We start from the raw sequence: 12301 nt of genomic DNA, 5'->3' as shown, positions 1-12301 counted from the left end.
TGGGCTTTTTAGTTTTAAGAACTGTAGTGGAATGGTGGGCGGCAACCCTAAACCCCAAGCCACCCACAGAAATAAATCTCTAAGCTCAAAGTTCGGTAATTGCACATAAAACTGCAGAGAGTTGAAAGGGAATGAAGGACAGAGTTGGGGGGGGGTGGGGGAGAAAAGAAAACTCATGCTTTCATAAAGAAAAGAAGGGCTTTTCCTTATGAAGGGAAGAGAAACAGGCACAAAGTTGGCATTTCCCAGCCATGGAGGGGGCAGCACAAAGACGATTTTAAAATTTTAGATTTTAAAGATGATGCAGAGAACATCGTTATTGCCCTAGGTTGCGACACTCCTCTTTTCTGACTGCCCTTTTTAAGATGGGATTTTTGAAGGTGTTGACCATCTGTGCTGTCTGCTAAAATGGAAACATGAGACACAATGGTTTCCAAGGCCTGGTGATCAACTCAAAATTTCCATCAATTCCATTTTATCCCTTTCCATGCACCAAAAAGTAATGAATCCACCACACAGTGTATGCTAAATAAGTGGTCGATTGTATAACGATTGACCAGATGGATGGACGGATGGACGGATGGATGGATCGACGATCAATCGATGGATCGTTCGATGGATGGATCGATGGACCATCGGATGGATGGAGGGATGGATACATGGATGGATGGGCAGATGAATGGACAGACGGGTGGACGAATGGACCAAGAGATGGATGGATGGATGCATGCATAGATGGATGGATGGGTGGATGCATGGATGCATGGATGCATGGATGGATGGGTGGGTGGATGAGTACATCACCACTCTCTGTCCTTCTACAGACCCTCCTGCCTGGACTATTGCATCAGCCCCCACCCTGGCTTCCACGCCTGGGGTCTCTTCCCAGTTTTATCATGATTTCCCCTAAAGCTGCATATTTACCTTCTTGAAGTAGAGGTTGGTTTGCTACCCGAGGGGTGTCCACAGCACCCCACACTACACAGGGTCACACACTGTGGCAGCAACCTTCTAAATCGTAATACTGGGGTTGAAGCCCAAGATAGCAGTCCCTCCTCAGAGGAGGCTGTGAGGTTGAGTGAGATGTTCAGGGGGCAGCAGCCGCCTTGACTACCTACCCACCATCATCATTCCTCTCCATTCTGCACCACAGCTGTATCTGATTCATCAAATCGAGCTCTTTCTTTCCTCTAGGTGGAGAATCCACCACCCGTACCGAGATTGAACTTCTGTTTGACCTTCACCCAAATCTGACACATATATTCACACGTGGTCAGACAGCACAATGGTGATGATGAAAACAACGATGGCTAAATATCATTGAGTGTTTACAATGTGCCAGGCCAACGTGCTCCTCTTTTTTTTTTTTTTCCACAATAGGCACTTGAGTTTGTTAAATAATTTGGGTTAAGCAAGGGTTGAGGAGTAAAATGGAATTGGGGGTGGAGGGAGTGGATCTCAAGGAGAGTTTGGGGTCCTCTCCCTCCCCTGGATTTTTGTCAGCTGTGCTCCTGCAGTACATCTTTAATCCTCATAAAACTCTAAGAGGCAGGCAACCTCATTTTTACATTTTACAGATGACGAAGGTTGAGTTTCAGAGAGGTTAAGTGACTTGCCCAAGATGACAAAACTAGTAAACACTGGGGTCCAAATTTCCATCTAGGCAGGCTGACCCAAGAGCCTGTACTCTTGACCAAAATATTTCCTTGACAACTAACTCAAAGGAGAAAACAATTGAAAATTTTGTCAGTATGGACGCCCGCCCCCCCAACCAGGTAAATCAATAGGATAACAAAACTGGCAGAAACCCATTTCAGACTTGTGACCTCCAGACTCTTAAGATAATAAATTTGTGTTCCTTTAAAGCATTAAGTTTGTGGTGATTTGTTACAGCAGCAAAAGGAAACTAATACAGCAGATGAGGGCTATCCAGCTAGTGGGTTCAGGTTCTGATGGTAAATATAACCATTTGCTCATTTGCTGAGCAGATACTGTGTATCAGGCACCACGTTTGGTGCTGAGAAAACATCTGGTGAGCAAAACAAACAGGGTCCCTCCCATCGAGGAGCTTGTGATCCAGTGGAGGAAGACAGAGAGTATTCTGGTCATCAATTCAGTGCCTCTTGGCTCCAACCAAATTCACCCCTCATGACCTGCTCTGGGAAAATGGATCTGAGCCTTTAACAGTTGTCCTTTGCCGATGGGCAAGAGTTACGCTATGTCAGTAGGGGGCGCTGGAGAGACACTTGAGTAGGAAAGTGTGTGCTTTCTGATTCTGGGGCACTCTTCCAGCACTGGTGGCTCCCCCCGCCCCGACCCTTGTGTCCACCTCCTGCAGCACCCAGTGCCCTGCAGCTTTCACCAGCGTCCACTTTGAGTGGTTTGGTAGCAAGCGCTTCTGAAGAGACAGCTCCCTGTGGACAGCTGTCCCCAGACTTCCAGCCATTTCCACTGGTATGCTACCTCAGCAGCTTCTCCTCATTCAGTGGGCTGTGAGTGCACCCTCTCCAGCGAGGTCTAGATCTCGGAAGGTTGGGGGAAGGCCTCTGGCTCAGATGCCCTAACTCCACCCCAGGGCAGTGGAGGCTCCTGACTCGGCCATTCCCATATTCTTCAGAGTTCTCTTCACTTCTTAGCAAGCAATCTCTCATCACTCTAGTCCCTGTTATAATTAACGGTCCTTTACATCAACCTCTCCCTGCTCAAATTCTTTCTCGTGACTGGAGCCAGACTGAGACAGGCAGTGCACGAAGCATCACGTAAATAAGCATGAATTATAGACCAAAGAGAGAACGAATTTGGCTGGAGTGGCCGGGAGAACCCTCTGTGAGAGTTGGCTTTGAAGGTGAAAGAGACAAGAAATCAACCAAATGGAGCGCTCTGGGCCAAGGGTGAGCCATGAGAAGACGTGAGCAGGACCGAGGCTCAGCGTGGCCAGGTGCTGAATGCACAGGCTTCTGGGACACCTTGGGACCTCAGACTCACATCGTACAACAAAAGGGCATCGGCCGGAGCCTGTCTGCCCTCAGATCCATTCCCAAGCCTTCCCCTGATGGGTTCTGGCTCCCAGAGGCGCTGACCCCAAAGACGGTGTTCCTTAGGGGACCCCATCCCTGGGCCCCAGGATCACCTCCTCCTGCCTCCCAGCACAGGGGTGGGTAGATTCCCACTCCGGCTATGGTTCCTGAGTCTCCTGTGTTCTGTTCCTGGCTTATCATCTGTCCTACTTCCTGTGTACCTGAGTGCTTCCACTTCAAGTTTTTCTGTCCTAACTACAAAAGTGGCTTCCAGCCCTCACCAGACTGATACAATAACAAGCCCAATTTTGTTTGAACATTCCATGGACGAGTAATCTAGCACCCTCACATCACGCATAAGTTGTCCAGGGTTAGTTGCCACTGAGAAGAAGTAGGAGGAGGGGGAGGGGGATGAAGGGAACGGAGAAGAAGGGGGGCGGGAAGGAAGAATTACATAAAAGTTACTTACACCCTAAGAGCAGTAGGCAAAATGCTCCCCTGAAGGCCACTCTGCGGCAGTTACGGGTTTGGAAAGCAGCTAAAACAACTGATTAAAGAGAAAAGATGAACTACCAACTCTGGTTCCACCGCAAACTTTACTAAATAGCTCTGGTCCCTTGGAAGCATTTCAGAGCCACTCTTCACAGGGATGCAGGAGGTACGCTGCGATACATGACACCACTCAACCATCCAACCCTGGCACTTCCCAGCCAGTGGGAATTAAAGCCAAATGCGAGAAACCATCCCTAAGTAAAGATCAGCCAGATGGGGAGACACTAATCGTCACAGACCTGCGGTGAGCACAGCAAACAGACACCAGCCTCCTCGGAGAAGCCAGGGAGAAGCAAGCAGCTCAGACGGCTCCAGCGGGGGAGAAGCTGGGGGATGGCGGAGCGAGTGCCACAGAGAACAGACCAGCGCCGGCAATGCAGCCAAAATGAGCGCACCGCTCGCATCCGCTGGACCCCTCCCAGGGCTGCACCAGGCACCTGTCACTAATACAGGAACAGCACAGAAGATGAGCCCCATGGGGGAGTGTTGGCAGCCGAGGAAAGGTTGTCCGAGCCAACCTGTATCTTGCCCTCCTTTCCTGTTCTGCCAGGCTCTCCATCCTCGCCCACGTTTCACCACCTCCTTCTGCCCTAGGTTCTGTCCCATCCCACCATGTGCCCTGACCCAGTGACGAGCACCCCACTCAGACCAGTGCCATGAGTTAGGTCTTCAGGCAGCATCGTGACAGAAGAGTTCACCTCTGGCCAAAGAGCATTGGAGGGTCTCACCAAGCAAAGGTCTCATTGGGAAAGGCCACACTAGGAGACAATATGCGCTGAAGCCCTATAACAACAGAATAATAGTCCCCATTCACCAGTATTCTCCTTAGGTTACTTTATTACAAGATGCTAACATTAAAGTTCTGACCAAGGATACACTTTCTGTCCCAGATGCTCACCTCTGCCATCACGGCGTTACAGCAAACCTAGACAATTCAGAACAAATGAACAGGCTGTGTTCCAATAAGACATTTTCTACTAACGCAGGCGGCAAGCTGGATTGGTCGGTGGGCTGTACTGGGCTGACTGCAGGTCCATACCCCGTCCTGGTTCCAGCCTCCTGGCAGGTCAATATACATCACTTTCTAGCTCCTCTCGGAACCAACACCTGCCCACAAGAGAAAGGCACGACACTCATCCTTACAAGAGCAGGAGGCTGCAGAAGCCCCAGGGAACTGACTGGTACTCATGAGACATACAGCAAAATCCTAAGGACTTCGAGTAAAGAGATAACACAACCTCAGCCAGATCTTGGTCGATCTGGAGAATTGACAGAAAAGGTCCTGGGAAAGGGAACATAGGACTGTCTCACTCTGTCCCCAAATCCCCATCCATCCACCTCTGCCCCTTCACGGGGCTCTTTCCCACGGAACTGTGGCCGCCCTCAAACCAAAATGCAGATCACTGCTGGTGTAGATCATCTCCAACCGTGTAGCCTTCAAGAACTAGATGATCCCGGTAGCTCCGATTACAGCACGGGATTCAGTCATTCACTTGACAGATCGTAAGTGCCCCAGGCATTGTTCTAGGTGCTGGGGACACAGCTGTGGACAAAACTGATGGGAAGCCTACCGTCATGGATCTGTCCTTCTGGGGAGGAACACAGATGATGAATCCTAAACCTCAAACACTGATAATATCTATGAAGAAGATGGAAGAGGATGAAGATGTAGACAGAGAGGGATGGGCAAGGGGAATGGAGAGCCAGCTTGGCTTCCCTGGTCAGGGAAGGTGCCTCTTAACAGTCGAATCAAGAAGGAGCCAGATATGGGGAGACGTAGGGAAAGGGAGTTTTGGGGCAAAGAGTCAATAACACAAATATGGGGATTGCGGAATTAATTGTAGGACAGAGGGTTTTATGTGCAAGGATCTCACCCCTGGTATCCAACTTTGAGTAGGGATGATAGAAGTGCCCCCAGACTGTCCTAGAATCGCTCGGTGTGGACACCCATGCTTTGGTCCCAGACAGGAAGGTCAAAGCAGTGCAGAATGTATTTGGACATTTCCAGTGTGGGAAAGGGCATTAGCAATATTGCACTCCCAGGGTTTATTATCCCTGTGACCCATCGGCACCACCTTTTAAGGTTCTGGAACCTTGTCCACGACACTGTTCTCAGAGATGTTCCCTGAGCCTGACTGCGAATAGAGCTTCGGCCAAGCTCAGAGGAGAGAGCTGGTCACCCCCAGGCCAGAAACAGAAACACGTGTGGTTTTATGGTCTCTGGGACCCTATCCAGGTTCATCTGGTCAGTTCCCAATAAGGCTCTTTCGGTCCATCTGCATTTTGGAGTTTGCCAATCCCCAAGCTACATGGGAACTCTCAGGGCAATTGACCAGGGGCTGCTTACTCAGCATATAGAGAGGCCGTTCCCACCACACACTCCTGATGCACTTCAATGCAACCGTCTTCGCTCAGGACAACACTCGGTCCCGAGATGCACACAGGCTGAGCCAATAAAAAACACAGGCTCCCCGGGACACGGTTCAGCAGTACCCACAAAGGAAGGCGGATTTACACAGCAGGCCCTAGTTTCCAAGGAGGCGTTACAGAAAGCAAGTAAATAAAATATAACTTAAGTGTATTTCCCCTGCTCAAGCAACTTCAAGGTGCATAGAAAACAGCAGATTATAAAATGCTCACGTTTCTTTGAATATTAAAAGTACTCAGGGAATTCCCTGGCGGTCCAGTGGTTAGAATTCCGGGCTTTCACTGCCAGGGGCCAGGGTTTGACCCCTGGTCGGGGAACTAAGATCCCACATGCCACACGGCGAGGCAAAAAAAAAAAAAAAAAAAAAGTACTCAAAGAAAACATCTTTGTGACACTGATTCCGAAGCCCGACATCTCACCATTGCGAGCGGGACGATGCCCACGAAGGAGGTGTGGCTGACAAAGATCTCAGAGACAACCAGCTCCCTCGTGGCGTCCTCCACCGGGTACTCCACCTGCCAGGTGATCTGCTGGGCGCCAGCCGGGCCACTGCTGTTGTCAATTCCAAAGTCCACCTGCAAGATCTCATAGAAGGAGCCATTTGTTCTGCAAAAAAAACACACAGTAAAGTGCAGTTTAACACCTGAGACTCGGCAGAGGGTCAAGAACGCGATAAATTGCCACATTCCTCTTTGTCAACCCAAAGAAGGATCGCCAAGTCCAACAGGTCACAGGCGGTGTCGATAGAGCCTGATTCACAGGCTGCCCACAGACGGCCCACACCTCCGAGTGGACAGGCCATCCGTCTTCAGGGCCCTGTCCTTCCCTGAATGAGGACCTCGGACAGCACTGCATCTCTGGGCACCGTCACCGCTCAGTCCTCCCCAACCCCACACCTGCGGACGCCACGATCCAGGCACCACACACGGGACGTGGCCCGACACCTTCATCTAGGGCCACCATTTCTCCAACTGTGAGGCACAGCCCGGATTCTGGCTGTTTCTACGTCTACTTGCTTACCTGTGTGGCTGTGGACCCGTGGTGCAAACTCTGAGCTTTAGAATTTGGGGAGAACATTGGTGCCTACATGGGCTTGTGAAAGCATTGTGAGACCAAGGATGGGAAAGGACCCCATAAGGTGCCTCGTCCGTGACATTCATGAGCTACATGAATAAGGAGCTACGCCGGCTTCTTCATGTCCTCAGCCTGCAATGGGATGGGGTGGGATGTAAGAAATCCCCACCTGCCTTCATTCATGGAGTGACAACATTGAACACTGCACATTGTTTGGAGGAGGGGGACGAAAGTGGACGGGGCACACATAAGTGAAAAGGGCAAGTGTCATGCTCCGCATCTTTCTACACAGGGAGAGCCTCTCATAAGGACATGAACTTATAAATTATAGGCTGACTATTGCACTGATGCGAGAAGCTACTAAACAGACAGGTAAAACAAAGAGCCGTCCAGCATGGGATTTGCGGACGACTTCTGTTCCATAAGTCTTTGACCATCACCCTGAATCTAGCTGTATCTGGATCCAAGCAATATGACAGCAAAGTGAAGGATTCACAGCTCCGAAAGCCTGAGTGACCCCAACCAACCTGTTCCTTTACCAACAATGGGCCTGCCAGGACTAAAATGAGCTGGGAAGCCTCTTCCCTGCCTTTGGGGATCTAGGGCAAGATCTGCAGCCCAGACACCGAACTCACAACCTGTAGGGAAAGAGTTTTTTGTTTTGTTTTGTTTTGTTTTTTGCGGTACGCGGGCCTCTCACTGTTGCAGCCTCTCCCGTTGCGGAGCACAGGCTCCGGACGCGCAGGTTCAGCGGCCACGGCTCACGGGCCCAGCCGCTCCACAGCACATGGGATCCTCCCAGACCGGGGCACGAACCCGCATCCCCTGCATCGGCAGGCGGACTCTCAACCACTGCACCACCAGGGAAGCCCAGGAAAGAGTTTTGAAAAAAAGCCTGTTGTCTATTGCTTGCCCAACAGAATCTCCTACCGTGGCCAGTTCCTCCACCCCGCAACCACGGAGACTTAAGAACAGGGTAGAAACCACAGTATTGACAGATAGCTATAGTAAATTTGTTCTTTAAATCTTCTAGCTCCTTGTGAGAAAGACAAATATCATATAATATTGCTTATATTTGGAATAAAAGAAATGGTACAAATGAACTCAGTTACAAAACAGAAATAGAGTCACAGATGTAGAAAACAATCTTATGGTTACCAGGGGGCACTGGGGAAGAAGGATAAATTGGGAGATTGGGATTGACATATACTCACTACTACGTATGAAATAGATAACTAATAAGGACCTACTGTATGGCACAGGGAACTCGACTCAATACCCTGTAATGACCTATATGGGAAAAGAATCTAAAAAAGAGTGGATGTATGTATATGCATAACTGATGCACTTTGCTGTACACCTGAAACTAACACCACGTTGTAAAGCAACTACACCCCAATAAAATTTTTTTTAAACAGCCATAGTATAGCTATAGTGTTGGCAAAACTAAGTTACAGTGACCTGTCTGATACGGAACTCTACCCCAAATAGAACTACATTAGAATTCGTCACGTCCAGCGTTTTCTCCATTTAGTCAAGGTTTTAAGAAACTCTCTGATACTGCTCTGTCCAATACAGTGGTTACTGGCCAGAAGTGGCTATTTAAATTGAAGTATAAATTTATTAAAATTGCCTAGCCAGGTTGTCCTGGTGTGGGTACCCGTGAGCTATGAATCACCAAGTTATCTATTTGCACATGCTGTTTTGCACGGGGAAGGGAATGTGTGTTGAATAAGGGACCTGGCCTCATGAGAGGATGACAGTGGGCTCACATGGGAACAGGGGACCCCTATTTCCCGGGGCCCTGCGAGAGGGATTTCAGGATCTTAGGAACTTGGGCACTCGGTTCTCGGCTTCGGTCACCTCCCTTTCCCAGCCACCACACCCCAGCCTCAAGTCACTTCTCTGATCACAGGGATTCTCCACGTATCCACCTGTTAAGTCTCCTCCTGTAAGAGATGCTCGGCCCTGTCAGATCAGATCTTCAGTTTCTCTTTAGTCGGCACCGTGCTTGTAAGCAGATCTAAGGAGCTGCTGCTAATGCCTCCTGGGTCTCAGCACTCAGTAAACTTCAGAAAAACTACCGCCGAGAAAGTGAAAATCCAGCAGGAGAAGAAAAGGACCGTAACTCTGTTATCAGCAGTTTAATCCTGCTAAACCCGCACTCCGGTCTTGGGGTGCAGAAGTGGCCAGTCTTTGGGCAAAGGGGGCAGGGTCTGCGTGGGAAGGCAGGCCCTCCCTTAACTGTGGGTGGCTTCTTCTCCTGTGGACCTGCTACCGGAATCTGCCCAAGACCAGCTACAAATGGAATAACAATCCAGTCAGAGTCACTTTTATGCATCAGTTTTTATTTTAAGTCATTTCCCTCAAACCAGAGGAAGGGGGTCTTTTACTTCTCGGCAGCTGGCGTGCCCGCTAATAAGTCCATTTCTATGGAAATGGGTTTATAACTATCAACTTTACCCGTTCCTGATCTATTCTTGATAAGCCTTTCCACTTAGAAAGTGTTCCATGATTCTCTCAATTTAACAATTACCAGCTGCCTTTGGGGAACCAGGGTCAGTCATGAGATAATCATCAGATATTTTTCTTTTCCCTGGGGTGGAGAAGAGTGTGTGTGTGTGTGTGTGTGTGTGTGTGTGTGTGTGTGTGTTGGAAGGGGTCAAGCAGGAACACTGCTTGGCTGTTTCTACCCTCAAGCTAGAACACACAGCCTCCTCCCAAAAGGACTTGCTTCCCAGAGACCCTGTTTCCCATGGAAAGCTGTCCTGTGATAAAAGCTAAGCCCCTCCATGTGACCGTGGGACAGCTTTCGAGTGCACAGCATGGCTGCAGCTCGGACACGCCAGCAAGAGGGAGGCGGAGAAATGGGAGCAGGGGAGATGGATGGGCCCCAGTCCAGCAGCTGGTCCCCAGGAAGCGCACCCTGCCATTTCTCAGCAGATCCCTCACGATGACAGCGATGACTGTTTTGCGGAGGGAGGGTGGTGGCGAGGGAAGGCAATAGGGGGGGAGAGAGCAGTAAAGAACGAGGGAGAGTTCAAAAGCGTGAACTGCTCTGTAGCAGGTTGTACCATTTACCTAAACTATCTTTTCTCCCCACAAACTCCTAGATAATTCTGAGCTACCAGGTGGAGATGCTTCCCCCATATGAGGTTTTTTTCTAGAAATGGAGCAAGAGAGGCTGTCTCTGGTCTCAGGGATTCTGCTTTTTTCTTATGAGCCTTTTTCTGGGCATTATTTTAAAAGATGACCAAAAAGCCAGGTAAATACTGAACGATGATTACACTGAGCAAACGCCCCAGAGTAAGCCTGCTGGTTACTGGCGGTAAATACAATGAGACTGAACTCCGACGTCCTCTCCTGACTGTTGATGCCACTAGGACAACAGTGTACCTGTACAGTTGCTGCTCTGACTGTGGCAGCTGGAACGGTGCCTGGAAAAGTGTAGGAGTTCCATACGTATTTGTTTAAGTCTCTGAACACACTCAACAGACCAAGTAGGACACCCTGTCAATTTGTGTGTAGGGGGGTGTCATATGCATTCTGGGAGACGAGAAGCTACCAGTCAGCTGGGGTGTTTTTGTTTGTTTTTGGTAATTTATGCATTTATTTTTGGCTGTGTTGGGTCTTCGTTGCTGCACACAGGCTTCCTCTAGTTGCACCGAGCAGGGGCTACTCTTCATTGTGGTGCGCGGGCTTCTCGTTGTGGTGGCTTCTCTTGTCGCGGAGCACGGGCTCTAGGTGCGTGGGCTTCAGTAACTGTGGCACGTGGGCTCAGCAGTTGTGGCTCGCAGACTCTAGAGCCCAGGCTCAGTAGCTGTGGCGCACGGGCTTAGTTGCTCCACGGCATGTGGGATCTTCCCGGCCCAGGGCTCGAACCTGTGTCCCCTGAATTGGCAGGAGGATTCCTAACCACTGCGCCACCAGGGAAGCCCCAGTCAGCTGGGTCTTGAGCCCTATTCTCCTGCCTGCCTGGTACGTATATTGATATTCTCTGCTTTGATAAGATGGGTCTGTCTCTACTACTAGAATGTAATTTTGTTTTAAAGACTTTATTTTTTTAGAGCAGCTTTAGGTTCACAGCAAAATTGAGGAGAAGGTACAAAGGTCTCCCACATACCCCTTTCCCCCCATACACACAGAGCCTCCCCCATTATCAGCATCCCCCAACAGATGGTACATTTGTTACAATCAGTGAATCTACATGGACACATCATTATCACCCAAAGTGCACAGTTTACATTCCAGTTCACTCTTGGTTTTGTATATTCTGTAGGTTTGAACAAATGTACAGTGACACGTCTCCACCATTATGGTCTCATACAGAGTATTTTCACTGCCTAAAACATCCTCTGTGCTCTACCTGTTCATCACTCCGCTCCTCAACCCCTGGCCGGCCACCACTGATCTTTTCATTGTCTCCAGAGTTTTGCCTTTTCCAGAATGTCATAGAGTTGGAATCATATAGGATGTAGCCTCTTCAGGTTGGCTTCTTTCACTGAACAATATGCATTTAAGGCCTCTCCCCGTCTTCTCATGGCTTGAGAGCTCATTTCTTTTCAGCACTGGATAATATCCCATTGTCTGAGTGGACCACAGTTTATTTATCCATTCACCTACTGAAGGACAGCTTGGCTGCTTCTAAGTTTTGACAATTATGAACAAAGCTGCTATAAACATCCGTGTACAGGCTTTTGTGTAGACATAAGTTTTCAACTCCTTTGGGTAAACACCAAGGAGAACAATTGCTAAATCTTATGAACGTAAGTTCTCAAAGGTCAAAACCTATCATAACACCATGGTCACTACAATCCCTGGCATATTCATTTATTCAGTGACATTTATTAAGCAGTGAATATGTGTTAGCCATGGAGAATTCACTGGTAGACAAAATAGATGCGATTTCTCTCTTAATAGTCAGGTAAATAAACAAACAAGGTAAGCCCAGGTCATGATAAATCCTAACCTAAAAATAAAACAGAAAAATGAAATTTCTTTTTAAAAAGTTAAATAAGGTTTTTTTCAGTTAAAAAAATACAATTTTATATTTATACCACATGACCCAGCAATTCCACTCCTACGTCTATAGCCGATAGAACAAAAACACTAATTCAAAAAGACTTCCCTGGTGGCACAGTGGTTAAGAATCCACCTATCAATGCAGGGGACACCGGTTCGATCACTGGTCTGGGAAGATCCCACATGCCACGGAGCAACTAAGCCCATG

General features: G+C 48.8%; 1 protein-coding gene across 1 annotated transcript in view; it reads right to left on the bottom strand.

Annotated features, from left to right (window-relative positions):
- TMEM132B (transmembrane protein 132B) overlaps nt 1-12301 on the bottom strand; it is a 386360-nt gene that overhangs the window by 83846 nt on the left and 290213 nt on the right. The window contains 1 exon segment of the mRNA XM_032603526.1: nt 6417-6603. Within this exon segment, the coding sequence (XP_032459417.1) occupies nt 6417-6603 (187 nt within the window).

This window comes from Phocoena sinus, chromosome 14 (assembly GCF_008692025.1).
Source record: "Phocoena sinus isolate mPhoSin1 chromosome 14, mPhoSin1.pri, whole genome shotgun sequence".
In the NCBI taxonomy this organism is placed as follows: domain Eukaryota; kingdom Metazoa; phylum Chordata; class Mammalia; order Artiodactyla; family Phocoenidae; genus Phocoena; species Phocoena sinus.
Note: the sequence above shows the minus strand (reverse complement) of the source record. Positions and strands in the feature narration are given on the sequence as shown.